The sequence below is a fragment of the Primulina eburnea genome, chromosome 18 (genome assembly GCF_022965805.1).
Source record: "Primulina eburnea isolate SZY01 chromosome 18, ASM2296580v1, whole genome shotgun sequence".
NCBI lineage: Eukaryota > Viridiplantae > Streptophyta > Magnoliopsida > Lamiales > Gesneriaceae > Primulina > Primulina eburnea.
In genome coordinates, this window is record NC_133118.1 from 27,583,045 (window position 1) to 27,604,516 (window position 21,472).

Consider the following 21,472-nt stretch of genomic DNA (forward strand, 5'->3'; position numbering starts at 1 on the left):
GCTGGAATCCGCAGTATTGTCTTGCTTGGAACTCTTCCAAGAGACAGCAGCACCATTGAGCATGAATACAAACCCAGAGGTTGACTTCAAGTCATCGATATCGCTTTGGAAGCTAGAGTCGGTATAGCCTTCCAATTTTAGTTCTCCACCCATAGACCAAGAACAATTTATTGGTCCTTCTCAACTACTTGAGGATGTCTTTCACAACTTTCAGTGTGGAAGACCAGGGTTCGATTGATATCTACTCACTACACTTAGTGCGAAAGCCACGTCAGGACGCGTAGATATCATCTCATACATGATGCTACCAATCGCATATGCATAAGGAATGCTTGTCATCGCCGCTATCTCTGCATCAGTCTTGAAAGACAGACTTGGATAGGGACACGCCATGACACATTGGTAGATGTCCTCTCTTGGACTTATCCATCGAGAACCGCTTCACGATGGTATCAATGTATGTGGACTGGGTGAGACCAAGCAATATTTTCGATCTATCTCTATAGATCTGTCTCCCAATACAAAAGATGCTTCACCCAAGTCCTGCATCGAGAACTTAATCGCTAACCATATCTTAGTTGATTGCAACATTCCTACATCATTCCCAATGAGTAGAATGTCATCAACATAAAGCACCAGGAATGTCACAACACTCCCACTGACCTTCTTATACACAGGGTTTCTCAGGATTCTTAGTAAATCAACTCTTTGATTGTACTATCGAATCTAAGGTTCCAACTCCTAGATGCCTGCTTTAGACCATAAATAGATCTCTGAAGTTTGCATACCATATGCTCACTTCCGATGGATGTAAACCCTCCGGGTTTGAGACATGTAAATCTCTTCCTTAATATCCCCATTAAGAAAGGCTGTCTTGACATCCATCTGCCATATCTCATAGTCATACCATGCAGCTATGGCTAGCAAAATCCTTATGGACTTGAACATTGCAACTGGTGAAAAGGTTTCCTCAAAGTCAACTCCTTGTCTTTGAGTATATCCTTTTGCCACCGATCGCGCCTTGAAGGTCAATATCTTCCCATCCGTCCCAAGTCCCTATGGGAACCTTTCCCTCAGGTGGATCTATAAGATCCCACACTTGGTTCGAATGCATGGAATTCATCTCAGATTCCATAGCTTCAAGCCATTTGGATGAATCGGCATCAGATAACGCTTTCTTGAAGGTCCTTGGATCACATCCATGGTTAGGCTCATCATGGCCCTCTTCAAGAAGCTGACCATACCTTATAGGTGGTCTCGAGACTCTCTCGGATCTTCTAGGAGCTGGTATCTTCTCACTTGGCTCTTCGGGTGTGGGTTCTATAATTGTGGGTGTCTCTCGAACCTCTTCGAGTTCTATCATCTCCCATTTTCTATCCAATAGAAATTCTTTTTCCAAAAAGGTTGCATTCCTAAGAAACAAACTTTGTTTCTTGGGGATGATAGAAGTAATATCCAACTGAATTCCTTGGATATCCCACAAAGTAACATAAAATGGATCGACTATCCAATTTATCTCCCACTACCTGCTTCATAAGCAGGGCACCCCCATATTCTAAGATAAGAATACTTAGGAGGTTTACACATCCATATCCCATATGGTGTATGCCTTTGAATGGACATTTAGTGGAATATCTTTTAATTTTAAGTTATAGAGATCGTTTTCAAGTTCTCAAGTACCAATTAAACATTCATTCTTGTAAATTTTGCAAACACCTTTGCTAAATAGACAAAAATATCCATCTTTATCACAATAGAAATGGAAATAATGTTTTTCACCAAAAAGGTACAAACAAAACATCTCTTAAAAATTAACTTAAAATCATTGTTCAACATTAAGTAAACATTTCTTAAGGTCTTGGCAGCAACTCTTGCTCCATAGCCATTCTCAAGAAGGTCCCACCTTCCCTTAAGCTTCCTACTTCTTCCCATCACCTGTAACCCATTACAGAGATGTGAGTCATAACCGGTATCTAATACCCAAGAAGTAGAGTTAATTGAAATGTTTACTTCAATTTAGAACATACCGTTTCCAGAACTCTTCTGGGCCAGATATTCCTTGCAATTTCGCCTCCAATGTCTAGGCTTCTTACAGTGATGACAAACATCACTAGTCTTGTCAGCCTTAACTGGTGTGGCTGCCACAACGGGATTCGGAGATTGCCTCATCAAGGGCACGTTCTTCTTGGGACGTTGGAAAGAACTCTTCTTTCCCTTCCCATGTGGATCAATCTTCGTACCAGATGAAGAACCTACATAAAGAACCAACTTCTCTTTCTTGACGGTTGATTCAAACGTAACAAGCATATTCACCAACTCCTCAAGGGTCGGCTCCATCTTGTTCATGTTGAAGTTCACCACAAAAGGATCAAATGAGCTAGGCAGTGATAAAAGCAACACGTCGGTGGTCAACTCCAAAGGCAAGATCAAATCCATGCCAACGAGCTTGTCCACAAGCCCAATCATCTTCAGGCCATGCTCATGGACCGAGGCCCCATCTCGCATGCGCATAGTGATCAGCTCCTTGACGGTAGCATGCCTAAGAGGCCGAGTCTGCTCACCAAAGAGCTATTTGAGGTGCTTATGAATGTCAGCAGCATTCTTTGCATCCTCAAAACGCCTCTGCAGCTCATCATTCATAGAAGTCAGCATATAACACCTGGCTATCAAGTCATGGTCACACCATTCCTTGTAAGCCTGCAATTCCTCAGGATTGCAGTCAGTCGGAGCCTCAACAGGGGGCGACTCAGTCAGTGTATATGCTACCCTTTCCGAATTCAAGACGATTTTCAGGTTTCTTAGCCAAGTGAGGTAATTAGGTCCAGTTAATATGTGTTTGTCGAGTATTATGGATATCGGATTGCGAATCGAAGACATTCTCAATTTGTACTGAAAAGTAAAAACAGATAAATGTTGATGACTATTTTAAAATATTTAGTAAGATATGAAGTTTGGACTTTTACTTCATAAATATGTGCTCCCACTGTTTTGACATCTTTCACTACCTTCTAGTGAAAACGGGAAACTCCTTTCCTCAGTAGGTACGTAAGGTCCAATTAGCGAATTATGATCCCGAATAATATCAGCCAATCACAATTCCTAAAAGGTAGTTTCCAATTGCATCACAATGCAACCCTCTACGTAAACTTTTGTCTCACGTTTGATTAGGACCCAATAATATGACGTCGTTCATCTTCACGTGTCAAGCCTTACCCATCGATGTTGAACCTTAATGGACGGTCGCATGAGTTCCCTCAATAATATGAGCCGAAATCATGGGAGTTCCACGTAGTTCAATATTATATATTATATATCTTGATTCAATCACTAACCGCCACGATTATAAACTAAATTAACAAAGTATACATACATCTTTGTCTACTTTCTAATTAATTTATTTATAACCGAATTTCTTGTAAATCACAATTTACTATAAATAATTAAAGTCCAACTTAAATTATTTATTTCATGAGAAAATATTTGCAACTTTTGTAATTTTAAATTTAAGGGCCCAAAAACTTATTTTTCACCAAAAACATTCTTGGCCCATTTAAAATTCACAAACATGTTAGCCATCCAATGGCCCAACAACTCAAGGCCCATGACACTTTGATATTCCAAAACACCTTTTGGAAACCCTAGTCGTCATCGCCGTCGCCGGATTCCGGCAACAAAAAAAAAATTTTTTTTTTATGCTGCCCGAGATTCCCCATTGTCATGCCTTGATTTTTGTTGCAAATTTCATTCTCATGCGGTTAGAAATCAATCTCAATATAATATCTTGTATTTGCTATACAAAATCGTAACCATAGCTCTGATACCACTTGAAAGGGGATCAGTTACGGTGACCGGAAGCACAACGAAAGTTTAAAAATTTTAATTTTTCAACAAAAATTCGGCCACCTCATGATAATGTGTAGCAAATACAATAAACACCAAAAATGACATTCATAGTGTGTTTAGAATTGTACCTATCAATCTTAAAAGATTGATGATGGCTCCAACTTAGTTGATATACAACTAAGCTCTTCAATGGCAAGACAATCTTCAAGCTTCCTTTGAGCCCACCTTGCTCAAATATTAAGCTCACCACCAACTAGCTAGAACCACTCTAATTTTGCACTAGAAAAATTAGAACATTTTTCTTTGAAAAGTGTATTGTTTCCTCAACAATTGAAGAACAAAAATATGAGAGAAAAATGAATAGTATTTTCGGCACTATTCATCCTAGAAGAGAAGGAGAGACATTTTTTTGGTTGTAGGAAAAGTTAAAGTAAAAAGATTGCATGCCAAGCCTTGAAAACTCAAAAAGTAGTCTCCCAACCTTTCACCTCCCATGCATGCATATTATATGGTTTTTATCAAAATAAAAACCATGGACTAAATTTAATTATCTCAAACATATTTGAGACTAATTAAACATTACTTGAATTTACCCAAGTCTCACTAGTTAAATAATTAATTTAAATTGAGCTCTACATGACTCAATATAATTTAATTAATTCAACACTTGAATTAATTTAATTATTTGGACTCTAATAGGTCCACTGGTGTTTAATTAATTCAACACTTGAATTAATTTAATTTTTAGTCCATAATAATGTTTATGAAAATCACAATTTTCAAATATATTATTCACTTGGCCAACTTTTAATTTAGCAACACTTCCATAAATTAAAATTTACATTTCTCTCATAGAAGTCATACTTCTATTTTCTTTACGCTTATAAACTCATTTATAAGCCGTTCAACACGTTGAATTATTTTTCTCTTTTATAGAAGTCATACTTCTAATTTTCTTTACGCTTATAAACTCCTTTATAAGCCGTTCAACACATTGAACTATTTTTTACTTCTCAACGGGATCTAGAAAGCTAGTACTTGTGTGGCCCTCAATGGTTCATTGATACAACTAGCCGTGGGTTCACATCTCCATGTGATTCGGACTAAACATGTCCTTATATGAGCATACCCCAAATGCTCCATTCTTACTTATCAACTCCTTGATAACAAGAACGTCAGAACTCAAGTCTGATAGTACCCAACCAATCATGTTAAACGCCTAGCAGCATCGCTTACATGATTCCCTAGGTATCAAATGATAGTGCCTGCAAGAACCATTCTATTATGGTTAGCGTACAGTACGGTCCCTTCAACTCATATATCCCGACCGATTCGACAACCATTGGTTTATCAAGAGTTGTCAATGAATCGATACTATGTGTCATGTCGTAGTTGCATCGATTGTGTAATCTATGAAACCCCTTTCATAATTACCACCATACTCTGGCCAGAGATTTCAACCTACATACACATGATAACACATAGGATATCCATACCCGAAGGTAAGCGGTGAATCCCCGACTACAATGCATCGACTCCTATGTGTTTCGACAGAACACCCAACCTTGCCACCTGATGACCCCATGAGAGTCGGTAAACAAGTCAAAGTGTAATTCTAGCACATAGAGTCTCAATGTTGTCCCGGGTCATAAGGACTAATGGTGTACAACCATAAACCAGGACTTTTCCACTCGATAAGTGAGAACCACTTGGAAAGTGTAGTGACCCGTTCCAGAATCACCTACTAATCAGAACTTAAGCATGCAAAATTATCATTTAAAACTGAATCAGGTAAACAGCGGAAAAACAGTAATACAACCCAATCGAATCTGTAAGTACAAAATACTTAAACAACCAGATCGAACTAAATACCAAAAACAAAATACCAACAACTACAGGTCAACCTCTGCCAGCTCCCTGTCCACTCCCTCCTGGACCGTCCAACCTGAGACCTGCCCCATCGAATAGGGTGTCCAAAACAGAGATAAACCGAGGACGTGAGCATAAAACGCTCAGCACCGAAAGCATGAGTATACAAGACTGTGACATGCATGTATGCAAAATGTACTGGATACCAGGATCTGGGTATAACGAAATACTGCTCAGGTAAATGACGTCAAGGTATGTAGCACTCTGCGCCGTCGCACCAGGAGGTGGCTCCCATACCAAAATAAACCTGTGGATATACCGGTGACCTGACCACCGTCGGCCAACGGGGTCCAACCATCCACAACAAACGAGGGCTGAGCACCCTCTCAACAGGCTATCTCAAAGATAATCAGGCTCAACATGATTATGCAAATGCCGCATAATAAACCATGCATCATATGACAGATAATAATGCAACATATAAACATGCAACACATAGTAAAGCATACTCAATCCTGCTATCTCGGATAGTACTTTCGTACCTCAAACCAGTAGATCCTAGCAATCAGTCCTAGAATCAAGTCTGCGTCCGTAGTCAGCCCACTGATGACGCTAGCTCCCAACTAGAGCACAGCTCCGCTACAAAACCAGTAGCTCCCCGCTAGTGCCTAAAACTCGGGAAAAGACTAGAAACCCATCAGAAACGACTAAAACGCTTTGGAACACTCGGAATTGGCGAGTAAAAAGTGAGGCCTCGCGCCTCTATTTATAGACAACGATCGGACGATCCGATCCACTTCGGACGATCCGATCCACTGTACACTTCGGACTTTCCGAACCCTTATCGGACGATCCGAACCCTGCATGTCTTCCACGTGTCCAGCCACCTGTCTTCGGACGATTCGAACCCTCTTCGGACGATCCGAACCCGCTTCGGACGATCCGAACTCTGTTCGGTCCTTCCGATCCCACCGAAATATATTTAATCCAAAAATTAACTCAAATTAGGCATCGGGATACTACATTCTCCCCCCCTAAAAAGGATTTCGTCCGCGAAATCGAGTCTGAAGAATGACAATTCTGAACAACAATACATTCAACTTAAGAATGAATTACAACTGAAAGTATAACTGAAATTACAATCATTACTGAAAATACCACAACTAGAACAACTCTGGATGCTCTGACCGCATGCGACTCTCTAGTTCCCAAGTAGCTTCTTCAGTACCTCGACGCTGCCACTGCACTAAGACAAGAGGAATAGTCTTATTCCGCAGTATCTTATCCTTCCGGTCTAAGATCGAAACCGGTCTTTCCACAAAAGACAAATCCGGATTCAGCTGAACTTCTGTCGGATGCAAAACATGAGACTCATCCGCTACGTATCGTCTCAACAAGGACACATGAAACACATTGTTAACACTAGACAGATACGGTGGCAAAGCTAATCTATAGGCCAAATCTCCCACACATTCTAAGATCTCAAAAGGACCAATGAATCTCGGAGATAGCTTACCCTTGAGTCCAAATCTCAGAATCCTCCGAAAAGGTGATACCTTGAGAAACACTTTCTCGCCTGCATCAAAATGAAGAGGTCTGCGCTTGGAGTTCGCATAACTCGCTTGTCGATCCTGAGCAGTCTTAATCCGCTGTTTGATCACAAGAACTTTGTCCATGGCCTGCTGAATCAATTCTGGACCCTCGACCTGTCGTTCTCCGACTTCTTCCCAGAACAGAGGAGTACGACAACGTCGACCATACAATGCTTCAAACGGAGACATACCAATACTCCTATGAAAACTGTTGTTGTATGCAAACTCTATCAGCGGCAGATGATCCTGCCAAGCTGGCCCGAAATCCATCACACAAGATCTCAACATATCCTCAAGAGTACGAATAGTTCTCTCTGACTGACCGTCAGTCTCTGGGTGATATGCAGTACTCAAACTCAAGGTAGTGCCCAAAGCTTGCTGAAAGCTGCCCCAAAATCTAGATGTAAATCGAGGATCTCTGTCACTAACGATACTCACGGGCACACCATGAAACCGTACAATCTCTTGAATGTACAACCGTGCCATCCGATCGAAAGTGAAATCTCTGTTATACGGAAGAAAATGGGCAGACTTAGTAAGTCGATCCACTACCACCCAGATAGCATCTCTATTCCCCACAGACATAGGCAAGTGAGTCACGAAGTCCATCGTGATATGCTCCCACTTCCACTCCGGAATAGGAAGATTCTGCAACAAACCTCCAAGTCGTCGATACTCAGCCTTCACCTGCTGACAGACAAGGCACTTGGAGACATACTGATAAATATTACGTTTCATACCTTTCCACCAAAATCGAGTCCTCAAATCCTTATACATCTTGTTGCTCCCTGGATGAACACTCAACTTGCTACGATGAGCCTGGGACAAAATCTCTTCCCTCAAAGTGTCATCTTCCGGTACAACAACACGACCAGATAAGCACAAAAGACCCTCGGACTGATAGTGGAAACCAGAAGTATTATCTCCATCAGCCAACCGAGCTAATTTCTGAATCTTAGAATCAGACATCTGAGCATCTCTAATCCGAGAATACAAAACTGGCTCGGACAAAATAGTAGCTATACGGATACTCTCTGTTCCCTTCCGATGCTTACAATTGAATCCCATCGAACAGAAATCCTGAATAATCCCAGATACAGCACAAGTCTGAAGAGCAGATAACCTCACCTTGCGACTAAGAGCATCGGCCGTGAGATTCGCAGATCCTGGATGATACTTGATCTCACAATCGTAATCTTTGAGTAGATCCATCCAACGACGCTGACGCATGTTCAACTCAGCCTGAGTGAACAGATACTTCAAACTCTTATGATCAGTGAAGATCTCAAATCGCTCACCATACAGATAATGGCGCCAGATTTTCAAAGCAAAAACGATCGCTGCTAATTCCAGATCATGAACAGGATAGTTTTCCTCATGAGACTTCAACTGTCTCGACGCATAAGCAATCACATGCTCATACTGCATCAGAACACACCCTAGTCCCTGTAAAGAGGCATCGGTGTAAACACTGAAACCACCAGATCCAGACGGTAAAGCCAAAACAGGCGCAGATGTCAAACGTCTGCGAAGTTCCAAGAAACTCTCTTCGCACTCTGATGTCCATTCAAATGAAACATCTTTCCGAGTGAGCTGAGTGAGTGGCTTAGCAATCTGAGAGAAGTTGACAATGAAACGGCGATAATACCCAGCCAATCCCAGAAAACTGCGGATCTCGGCTACTGTCGTCGGACGCGACCAGTTCAATACCGCTTCCACCTTACTTGGGTCAACTGAAACTCCCTTGCTAGAAATGACATGACCAAGGAAAACAACCCTGTCAATCCAAAACTCACATTTACTCAACTTCGCATAAAGCTGATTCTCGCGAAGTGTCTGTAAAATAATCCTTAAGTGTTGTGCGTGTTCTTGCTGATCATGTGAATAGATTAAGATATCATCTATAAACACCACAACAAACTTATCCAAGAATTCCCGAAAAACCCGATTCATCAGATCCATAAAAACTGCTGGTGCATTCGTCACCCCAAAAGGCATAACCAGAAACTCATAATGCCCATACCGGGTCCTGAATGCAGTCTTCGATATATCTCCCTGATGAACTCGAAGCTGATGATAACCAGACCTTAAATCAATCTTGGAATACACAGAGGTACCTTGCAGTTGATCAAATAAATCATCAATCCGTGGCAACGGATACTTATTCTTTATCGTAGCACGATTCAACTGCCGATAATCTATGCAGAGCCGCATAGAACCATCCTTCTTTTTGACAAAAAGAACTGGTGCTCTCCACGGGGACACACTGGGTCGAATATACCCCTTGTCAAGAAGATCCTGCAACTGCTGTTTCAATTCTTGCATCTCCGATGGAGCTAAACGATAAGGAGCTCTAGAGATTGGTGCCGTGCCTGGCAATAAATCAATGCCGAAATCCACTTCCCGAACGGGAGAAAAACCAGGAATCTCCTCGGGAAAAACATCCGGAAAATCGCAAACCACTGGAATGTCACTGATACCGACACTATCTGCGGACGAATCAATAGCATAGATAAGGTAGCCTTCCCCGCCCGACTCTAAAGCACGACAGGCTTTCAGAGCAGAAACCACAGGTATCGGGGGTCGCGCTCCCTCTCCATAGAAAAACCAACTGTCGCCCTCAACTGGACGAAACTGCACAAACTTCTGATAACAGTCCACAGTAGCTCTAAACACAGTCAGCACATCTATTCCCAGAATGCAATCAAAATCCTCCATCACAAGAATCATCAAATTAGCAGTTAAAACATTACCCTCAAACTCTAGAGGACAACCCAAAACTAGACGTTTAGCTAGCACCGAATGACCCATCGGCGTGGAAACAGATACCACAACGTCCAAAGAAGTGAAAGGTAACTTATGACGCTTAGCAAATCTCGCAGATATGAATGAATGTGATGCACCAGTATCAATGAGAACGTAAGCAGGTAATCCACATAATAAAAACACACCTGCGATAACTCTCTCGTTCTCCTCAGCCGCCTGATCCTGGTTAAGAGCAAAGACCTGCCTTTGAGTACGCGGTCGAAGGTTAGAACCCTGAGTAGACTGTCCTTGCTGTGGCCTCTGATGAACTGAAGCCTGAGAACCAGATCCTGATCCTCCGCCCGTCTGTGGACAATCTCTCTTCATGTGGCCCATCTCACCGCACTTGTAACAAGCACCCGCAACCTTGCGACAACGCTCGGTCGGATGATCCTTCCCGCAGTGCTGACACGGGCCCCTCTTCTTCCCAAAATGGTGAACTCCTCCAGATCCAGAGGAAGAAGAAGTAGATCCAGCTTTCTTGAATGCTTGGGCGCGGGGACCCAAAGAACTAGTAGGACGAGCAGACTGCATGGCTCGACCTCTCAGCAAACTGCCCTCAGCCTGGCGACAACGATTTACAAGGCCCTCATACGATTCGGATCATCGCAGACAACAACCCGATCATAAATCTCCTGATTGAGGCCCTGAAGAAAATGGTTATACTTGGCCATAGCATTGTCACTGACATGCGGAACATATGGAAGCAACTCAAAGAACTTCTGCTGATACTCATCAACAGACAAACTTCCCTGCTTCAGATTGATCAACTCAATCGCTTTGGTCTGCAGAAGAGCTGGCGGAAAGTAAAGCAGCATGAAAGCGGCTCGGAAATCGGCCCAAAGAACTCGACCCTGTCGCTGAACTATCGGTGCAGAGGTAGACCTCCACCACTTACGCGCACCACCCTCCAGCAAGAAATCAAGGGTATCAATCTGCTGCTCCGCCGAGCACTGAAAAGTCTTGAAGCAGCTCTCCATCCTCTCAAGCCAGTTCTCCGCAACATCCGGGGTCTCACCGCCTGAAAGAGGTTTCGGCCCCATCTGCAAGAACCGATGCATACTAAAACTCCGAGGCTCATCACGACGGTGTTGACGACGTTCTCGATGCTCTCGGCGACGCTCCTGATCGTCGCGGTCTCCCCAGCGTCCAATGCTGCCATGACTACTAGCATCGTCGTCAAAACCAGACATCGCTAGCTACAAAAGTTACTAGAGATTAAACCCAAAAAAACAGTTCTAAATCCCAAAATCTTAATGCATGCTCTGATACCATAAATGTAGTGACCCGTTCCAGAATCACCTACTAATCAGAACTTAAGCATGCAAAATTATCATTTAAAACTGAATCAGGTAAACAGCGGAAAAACAGTAATACAACCCAATCGAATCTGTAAGTACAAAATACTTAAACAACCAGATCGAACTAAATACCAAAAACAAAATACCAACAACTACAGGTCAACCTCTGCCAGCTCCCTGTCCACTCCCTCCTGGACCGTCCAACCTGAGACCTGCCCCATCGAATAGGGTGTCCAAAACAGAGATAAACCGAGGACGTGAGCATAAAACGCTCAGCACCGAAAGCATGAGTATACAAGACTATGACATGCATGTATGCAAAATATACTGGATACCAGGATCTGGGTATAACGAAATACTGCTCAGGTAAATGACGTCAAGGTATGTAGCACTCTGCGCCGTCGCACCAGGAGGTGGCTCCCATACCAAAATAAACCTGTGGATATACCGGTGACCTGACCACCGTCGGCCAACGGGGTCCAACCATCCACAACAAACGAGGGCTGAGCACCCTCTCAACAGGCTATCTCAAAGATAATCAGGCTCAACATGATTATGCAAATGCCGCATAATAAACCATGCATCATATGACAGATAATAATGCAACATATAAACATGCAACACATAGTAAAGCATACTCAATCCTGCTATCTCGGATAGTACTTTCGTACCTCAAACCAGTAGATCCTAGCAATCAGTCCTAGAATCAAGTCTGCGTCCGTAGTCAGCCCACTGATGCCGCTAGCTCCCAACTAGAGCACAGCTCCGCTACAAAACCAGTAGCTCCCCGCTAGTGCCTAAAACTCGGGAAAAGACTAGAAACCCATCAGAAACGACTAAAACGCTCTGGAACACTCGGAATTGGCGAGTAAAAAGTGAGGCCTCGCGCCTCTATTTATAGACAACGATCGGACGATCCGATCCACTTCGGACGATCCGATCCACTGTACACTTCGGACTTTCCGAACCCTTATCGGACGATCCGAACCCTGCATGTCTTCCACGTGTCCAGCCACCTGTCTTCGGACGATTCGAACCCTCTTCGGACGATCCGAACCCGCTTCGGACGATCCGAACTCTGTTCGGTCCTTCCGATCCCACCGAAATATATTTAATCCAAAAATTAACTCAAATTAGGCATCGAGATACTACAGAAAGTCCTTTAATGGAGGTTTGTTCAGTGCACTCTACCAGGAGCACCTATCTGCATGCTCGGACATCACAATGTCCCCTACCAATGAAACATGGTACTCACATCGCAGATACTAGTCTCTAACTCGAGCGGCCTATATCCTTCTTAGTGGCGGCTGAATCGACTAGGAACCGTTTAGAATATACAGTATTACAAATATGAGTTTCATGATACTCATCATATGAGCATCTCATATTCTTTCTACTATTTGTATATTCAAGGGCTTTATCTATGCAACTAGCATGTGTATACAGATAAAGATGTGCCAAAATAATAATATCAAATATTACTAAAATAAAGATTGCTTATACATAGAGTTTCATTGTGAACACTCGACCAACACTTGGCTCGACGGGCACCTACTCTAACACTGAATGGTCAAAAGATGATTTTTCATATAAATATAACAATATGCATCATTTAAAAATAAATCATCGATATTTTTATTGCGATATATTCTCTCACCATTTTGAGTATGATGGGTGAAATAATTGTCTTTGCTCAATGTAACAACCTCATTTATAATAACAATAATAATAATAATAAGATGTCAATGACCTTAGACACTTGGCGTTCTTTCCTCATTAGGTCGTCAATTAACTTAGAAATTTGGCATTCTCTCATCAATTAAATTTGTCTATAAATACCCCATGCCATCAGCAAAATAATAAAATTCGTGTACAAAAAAAATTAGTAGAATGACAGAAGAAAAAAATGGAGAGAAAATTTCAAGAAATGAGATAAATACTTGAAAATTAGTAATCAGTGTCCAAAATCTTGGAAAAATTACCTAAACTTCCTATCATACCCAAAAACAAGTTTGTGCAGGAGGTGTAGCAAAATGATTCACTTGTTACTTCAAAAATAAAAAAAAAACGTGAGAATCTACAAATGTATATTTCTAGAAATAACAATTTTTGATGACATGTTCAGGCACTTGAAACTTTTGCTTAATGCTTTATTCAAGTTTTGGTTATAACATAAAAGTTGTTACTTAGGTTGAGTAGAATCTAGACATGTCGGTAAAAGTGACGAAAAGTCATCGGAAGCTATTATTTTCCGGTAGCAAAGCTGTTAGCCATCCATTTTTTAAATTCAAATTCTGGGCAAAATATGTTGTTATTTTCGGAAAGGATCTTGATGAATGGAGTCTTCCAGGAAAATCTCCGCCGCGCACGGTGTCGGCATCATCGCCACGCGCCTGAACGACTACAAGCGCTGCCCCGATGGCCGGAATTTTCATGTCAGACAGTTTCTGCACTGGTCCTATACCATAATTTCAAATTTCAAAGCTTCTAGACTAGTCTATGAATTTCTATGAAATTTTGAAGGAAAAACAAAATCAAGAACCACAAAGTTTTGTTATGTTTATCTTCAATTTTGATTTTTCTGGATTTCAATCATGTACACTGTTTCTGAATTTGAGTATAGAATAGAAAATGTTGAACATGATCCCAAGTATGCTCAAGGTTCAGTCAATGGCCATAAATAGTAGAGCAAGTCTCCTTTTTCGGATCGGAAATACCAATAGTAAACCAGCTTGAAAATTTATGATCCGAGTAGAATGAGTTTAGAATTCGAAAAAAAACATTCTATACAAAATTTATAGCATTTTACAAAACACACATGCTATGAAAGTTCAGAATTTTTGGAAATAATATCGAATTATTATGATTTTTTTTTCGTAATTTTAAAGTGTATCCAAGTACCAAATTTAATCAAAATCTGAACATAAACAAATTAATTCTCGAAGAACGTTACTAACACATTAATTATCACAAAGTTGATGAATATAAAAATATTGAAGCAATTGGATTATCAAAGCAAATCATTGTGTAAGACGGAAATGTGAGGTTTATTATTAATTTTATGACATGTTTGGCATTCGGCCTGGAATTTATCGTATGGTTTCATAACTACTGCTTGATTCATATATATTGCATAATATCATGTATTTCTTATTTATTGCTCCAAAAGGTGAAATCGCTCACCTTAGGCGCCCCTCACCCCCGGCCCGACAGGAATGTGAGAGGAGGTAAATCATGGTGACTCAGCCAACCAGCAACAGCTAGACCTTATGCTACACCGCGCACAAGGAGCTCCCCCTCATTGGAGGGAATTTAACTCCCACACTGCCGCTTGCGAGACTCGATCCCTGGTCATTGCTCCAAGATTTACTGCTGCTGACCAACTGAGCTAAGCCCATGCGGGCTGTATTTCTTATTTATTGATCATATTGTATGATGCACTGCATTGTAAAATAAAATAAAGTATGATTATGTAGAAAAACATGCATTTGACAACATGCTATGAATAAATAAATTGTAGTAACGCTTGCATTATTATGTTTTTTTATTTATAGTCGTATTGTAACTATATTATATTATACATTTAGCATTTGGGTCCCACACTGAATATTACAACCGAAATATAATGCTTGAATTGTTGTATGATTTAAAATATTTAATTTGAAATATTACAATCAGTTATAAGTTTTAGTAAGACGACAATTGCTAGCTTCTCCAATTGATATCAGAGTCAATATCACATGTTTGATTCTCGTTTATTGCAAAGAATGCAATAATTGAGAGAGTGTTTGTTTGGCGCAATAATCGTTAATGCTAGATAATTATAACTGTCGAAATATGATGATTGCGCTGTTGTATAATTTAAAAAATATTTGTTATAACGCATTTGATCTTATAAAATATATTTTAAATCTACAAATATCAAGATATTTTTTTCAGAAGAGAACACAAAACATGAAGATGAGGAATTGTTTGGATTATATAATATGAGGTACATATCCCACGAATCACAACCTTTGGATAAGAGTAAATCCAGCTGTCACACACTCATTGGTCCGAAAATTTCCTCCTTGGCTTCATTCCCCAACCAAAATTCTCCAAGAACTGCAGAATCTTCGGCATTCCACTGTACCAATCTTTGACAAAGAAGAGCAGAAGAATCCCTCGACAATGGCGGCAGCTACAATGGCTACAACAATGGCGATGCTCGGCGCTAAATGCCACACCACAAAGTCCTTCAACCCCTTCTGCAAACCCACGAAGCCGGCCGTCTCTCTTCTCTCCCTGCAAAAGCTCCCCAAGCTGCCGGAGAACACTGCGGCACTCACCGGTACCGCTTTAGCCGGAGCCATATTCTCCACCCTCTCCGCCGCGGAGCCTGCCCTCGCTGTCCAGCAGCTGGCGGAGATAGCCGACGGGGACAACCGTGGGTTGGCCCTTCTGATCCCGATTATCCCCGCCATACTCTGGGTTCTCTACAACATCTTGCAGCCGGCGCTCAATCAGATCAACAAGATGACCAGCTCCAAAGGGGTGATCGTTGGGCTCGGGCTAGGAGGTCTCGCCGCCTCCGGGCTCCTCCACCCGGCGGACGCCTCCGCCGCCGGTGAGATGGCCGTGATTGGAGAGGCCGTGTCCGACAGCAGGGGCCAGCTGTTGTTGTTCGTCATCACCCCTGCGATTCTTTGGGTGCTGTACAATATCTTCAAACCTGCTCTGAACCAGATCAACAAGATGAGATCTTGAAAGAGTGTATAAAAATACTTTGAACGAGAATGGATTGCATGTAATTGAACTCTTTTTCTTTAAACCTATATAACATTTGATATTTTCGAATCTTTCTCTTTGCAGCACAACTTACCTTTTTTTTATAGATCTTGAATGTTTCTGCATGAATTATGATACTTCTGAGATCACACCACACTTTCTTGATCTCTGCGGATATTTCAATTTGATTGGAAATAATATATATATATATATATATATATATATATATATATATATATATATATATATATATATATATATATAATGGTTCGATTTAGACATAACGCTGTACCAAGCACTAGAAGGATCCTTGCCTCGAGAGAGACGAGGGAAGGTGTAAGGTTGAGGCCAGCACCAGATCTATAGCCATACTAGATCAGCACAAAGGTAAGGGAACTCCCTGGTTGATCTGCCACATTGCATGCATGTACATCTCCCATGCCTTTTTTTTCTGCTCCAGACAACAAGAACATAACTGTAATAAAACATCAACACAAATACAACAGAGCAAATAGCATGAAAGCTCCAACAATCACACTCGTACACTGTTCTCTTTCAACCCAAGGAACTCTGGTAAGGTGTGTAACTATTTATACAGGCGTACTGCAGGTTAGTTTAGCAGTCATAGAGCCTACAATCACCAAAAAACACCTGCATGTGATTCATAAACTGTGGAAAAGCAGCTAATGATCAATGGCAACTTACAGGCCGAATAGCAAACACATTGTCAAGAGCATTTGCATTCAAAATAGAGGTGCAACTTGGATAGTATTGTTGTTTTATTGATAGATACATTAAAGGTATATTTATGAACAACGCATAGACGAAGCTTGGTTATTACAATATGATAAGAAGAATTTTAGGAGGACAATTTAGAAGAAAGAATTAGAAGGACAGAGATCTTTTTTTACTTTTCACCCATAACCTTTTTTTATTACATTTCTCATTCTTATACTTCTTACAAGCAAAGAAATTGTCTAAAAATAATATCCACTCATTTCTTCCCACTAAGCCCCCACTTATGTACACGATTGGATGAGTGTGGAAACGAATACAAAGCAACTATGAAATTAAATAACCAAGTCTTCAACTTCCATTGATCAAGTATTCGGTTAAATATATTACACGTATATTTGGCGCCTTGACACATATCACAATACCAAAGCGAAGTTTCTTCACCCGACGATATATATATTACATTAAAGGTCGGCTTCCTATACATCAGTCTTCGCATTCACTTCATATCAAGTATTCATAATACTTTAGGAACATAACCTCAGGTAAAACTTTAGGGAGGTTCTTGATATAAAGACAGAAATTCTGCAAGTCTTCTGCAAAAATAGTGGCAGGGTCTGCAATTTCATCCTTGCTAGTTAGGTACCATAAATCTATTGGCTCAAGCCCTTGTAGGTTGTCACGGCAAAAGGGGCAGGATTCTGATCTTGATATCCTGAAAAGTATGGAGGATTTAGGCAGAGAAGGAGATGACATTTATCAACATCAGGAATATGTTCAGAAATCGTGCGAGTTACCATCTATAGTGGCACTTTGAGCACATTGAATGATAGCAATCAGGCAAGACAATTTCGGCCTGAGAAACTAAACATATTCCACATTCCCCATCTTTCAGAGGATCTGAGCTCGAAGATTCGCCTTCCTTGTCCTGTCTCTTCTTGCTAGTGCTTTCCGAGACAAGATTATCAGCATTAGTGCCATCCAGTTTCGCCATGTCAGAATGTAACTGCTCAAGTGATGGTAATATAATACCTGAAGTTTGTTTTTCAAGAACTTGTAAAATAGCTGCATACTTGAACTAAATATTTTTCTGAAGTAAGCAAACAGATAAACTGGCAACCGTAAAAGTCATTAATAGATGCTTTCCTCGCATGTGCTGACATTTTTGGTGTTCCATCTTCGTACACCTACAACGCAAGAGGCGTGCAAATCAAACAGTGTTCTATATAAATGGAAAATTAACGACTCGAAACAAATTTGCTTACGTTTTTATATGCTTTAACCAGCAAGTGACACATATGTTGGAAAATAGAAGAACGACACCGTCATACCTTACAAATAAGGATGTAACTAAGATTCAGATATCTTGGCGAGAAACACAAGCATGAACACTCCATCCATTCGAGTAAATGCAAAAGGAGGGGTGCCATGTGATTGTAGACCAATTTCATCTCCAAACGAGTACCACTCTTAGCTCCCGGAATTGCTGCAGCACTGTGAATAATCATGACATTATTTCTACTTTGACATCATACTATCGAAACAAAAATAGATATCATTAACATAACAAAACACGGAATGAGCATTAACAAGTTCTGGCAGCTAGCATCTAAGCCAGTAATCGTCATAATTCACCCAAGTTCAGCGCCGACTAAATGAGATTCGATATTAACAGATTTAAATTCAACAGACAAATCAACCGCATTAATTGACATAATTTGTCTTCCATCCATTTCACAAATATGAAGGCGACACGACGAAGAATTCGTGCTACTATATCGAAACAAAAATAACGGTGCTGACATAACAAAACACAGAATGAGCACTAAAAAAATTTGACAGCTAGTGTCTAAGCCAGTAATCGTCATGATTCATCAAAGTACGGCGCCGACAAAACTAGATTCACCATTAACATATTAAAATTCGACTGACAAAGCAACCACATTAATTGCCATAATTTGAGTCCAGTCCATTTCACAAATATGAAGTTGACACAAAATGGAAGAATTCACACTATTATATCGAACAAAAAAAATAGCAATGACGTAACAAAACACGGAATGAGCATAAACAATTTTAACTGCTAGCTTCGAAGCCAGTAATCGTCATGATTCACAGCTCCGACAAAACTAGATTCGCAATTAACAGATTTAAATTCAGTAGACAAAGCAAACACTTTAATTGCCATAATTCGACTCCCATCCATTTCACAAATATGAAGTTGACTTGCAAGGAAGATTCGACGTAAAGCATCCGACGTAAAGTCATTCCTCTACATATTGCAGCTATTAGGAATGACAGGTCCAATTACCACTGCACATTATGATCAGGTGTAAATAAAAATGCCGCTCGACAATACTAATGAGAGGAGAAGCAAGGCAGGAGAGGCGGTGAGTACTTATAAAAAAGAATAATTCGTGGGAACCATAGGAAGCTATATAAAGCTGCTCGAATATATTATAACAGAACTGGACAAACCTTTATTTCATACAATATCAGTTACACAAAAGGCAATAACCCTTATCTTCCTACGCCCTCTTTCCTCTAAAGATTTTGAAACAGATATCTCTAAGTATGCATCCTGGTCAGATGATCAAAGCTCGAAATAGGAGAAAAAGAGAGCTTTCATCGATAATTTTGCATTCATTTAACTTATCAAATATTAAAACTGTAAACTTTCACATTCCAACTAGCTGCGCCAATGTGAAATTATAGATCAAGAAATTGGAAAAACAATTAAATCAACTGAAACAAAATACATGTAAAATTAAATATAAACAACGTTGAACTTCACCTGGGCTCATACCACCTGTTTAAAACAACAATTTCTAAAAGTTTAACCAAAGATTTGGCATCAGTAGAGAACAGAACAAAAAACCCCATGTTCAATTACTGTGTCATTAATCCCCAGGCTCAGTACCACACTGTTTCGGCAATATAACAAAGATACTGAAACATATTCAGTACACACGTGCATGCCAAGAAAAGAAGGGTCACCATCAAAACCAAAATAGACAAAATCAGTAGCCGAAATGTAAACTCACAGGGCATTTGCATGTTCGACGTCTGCTTCAATATCGTTCAATGACTCCTTGAACGATTTCCTCGGTTCTTGGCAGCATTTATTCTCCATTTTCTCCTTTACTTCTCCTTCTACACTCACTCGTTATTCTTCAGCAAGATTCTACCTCGTTTTCACCATCGAAATGCCTCAACTTTCTGCACTAGAAAAAAAAAAACCACAAAGACTAGAAAGCACCCTTTTAAAGGCAACCCTCCAAGCTGCGAGAAGCACAACACTTCGTATTTTTTCGAGAAACGTAATGCCATTAATTCTTCCATACAAGAAAACCAAATGCTGAGAAAGGAAAGAGAAACCGATCAAAAATAATTTCTTTTTTTGCTTTTTTTCTATATCTCTCAACCAAAAATCGTGGCTTTTTCCGCAACAAAATTTGGGTTTTGGTTTGGTGAGGCAGAAAAATTTATTACGGTGGACGAAGAGGTTGAGGGTCCTCGGATTGAAGACGGAGTAGTTTGTTTCTAGTTACAAATTGTAATGCATCACCCGATGTTTTCATCGTCACACGCTGTTTCTTTCTCACCAAAGCCTCAATAAATATGCCCATCGGAGCGGTGCTGATATTTCTTGCGAGGTGGCCGAGTTTTTCGGCTGAAATCCAACGATAGATTGCCTTGCGAGGCTTAAACAAATATGGTAAATCGAGTTCCAAAATTATTATTTAAAGAACTCGTGTAATTGTTGAGTTCTGGAAACATTTGTCTTACTATTTCTTTGAATTTTTTTCATAAGTATGTATTTAATAATCCATTTGGCAAAAACTTGTGTGAGACGGTCTCACGGGTCGTATTGTGAGACAGATCTCTTATTTGGATCATCCATGAAAAAAGTATAACTTTTTATGCTAAGAGTATTACTTTTTATTGTGAATATGGGTAGGGTTGACCCGTCTCACGGATTATGACCCGTGAGACGGTCTCACGTGAGACTCACTCTAACCATTTTATGAAGATTGAAAATGTGTTTTTAGTAATACAAAATTAGTTACTCGAGACTCGAGGAAATTTATGTTTCATGTTTTTTCATTGACGGGGAAGTCGTGATTGAATAAAAGTTAAAAAATATCTGATTAACTATTTCACTTACTCAACTCGAATATTACTATTAGAACTCCAGTGTCGAATAACTCGAGCCTGATTCGACACAAATGCAATGTATTATGACAAGAATGAGAAAATTTTGAAAGATGAAATTCTCCGTATATATTTAATAAACTTGATATTTTTTAAGTAAATATGGCGAGAATGTTATAAAATTTTAAATACTCAAATTTATAGAAATAATGTGTCTCCAATTACAAATTATATATCTTAATTTATTTTTTTTGAAGGAATATATCTTAAATTTAAAATATAATAATAATAATTAAAATTTATTGATTTAGGATGATAATATTGTCTTAGACATTCAATGTTCATGTTTTGTGTAAATTGAAGATTAGTTTTTGAGGGTATTTCTTCACTTTTAGGATTTTATTA

General features: G+C 40.1%; 2 protein-coding genes across 3 annotated transcripts; one reads left to right on the plus strand and one right to left on the minus strand.

Moving 5' to 3' along the window:
• Positions 1–15,519: 15,519 nt before the first annotated feature.
• Positions 15,520–16,248, plus strand: LOC140819605 (photosystem II reaction center proteins PsbY, chloroplastic-like). Its single transcript, XM_073179766.1, has one exon. The coding sequence runs from the start codon at positions 15,581–15,583 to the stop codon at positions 16,154–16,156; it is 576 nt and encodes a 191-aa protein (XP_073035867.1). The 5' UTR covers positions 15,520–15,580; the 3' UTR covers positions 16,157–16,248.
• A 472-nt stretch (positions 16,249–16,720) lies between these two features.
• Positions 16,721–20,662, minus strand: LOC140819604 (E3 ubiquitin-protein ligase AIRP2-like). Of its 2 annotated transcripts, none has more exons than XM_073179765.1 (5): positions 19,957–20,662; positions 18,244–18,398; positions 18,033–18,099; positions 17,710–17,944; positions 16,721–17,627 (listed from the first exon to the last, which is right to left on the minus strand). In XM_073179765.1, the coding sequence occupies exons 1-5, from the start codon at positions 19,967–19,969 to the stop codon at positions 17,417–17,419; spliced, it is 681 nt and encodes a 226-aa protein (XP_073035866.1). In that variant the 5' UTR covers positions 19,970–20,662; the 3' UTR covers positions 16,721–17,416. The 2 variants fall into 2 exon arrangements, with proteins under 2 accessions (XP_073035866.1, XP_073035865.1); XM_073179764.1 differs by having other exon boundaries at positions 18,244–18,406; positions 19,957–20,660.
• Positions 20,663–21,472: the final 810 nt, after the last annotated feature.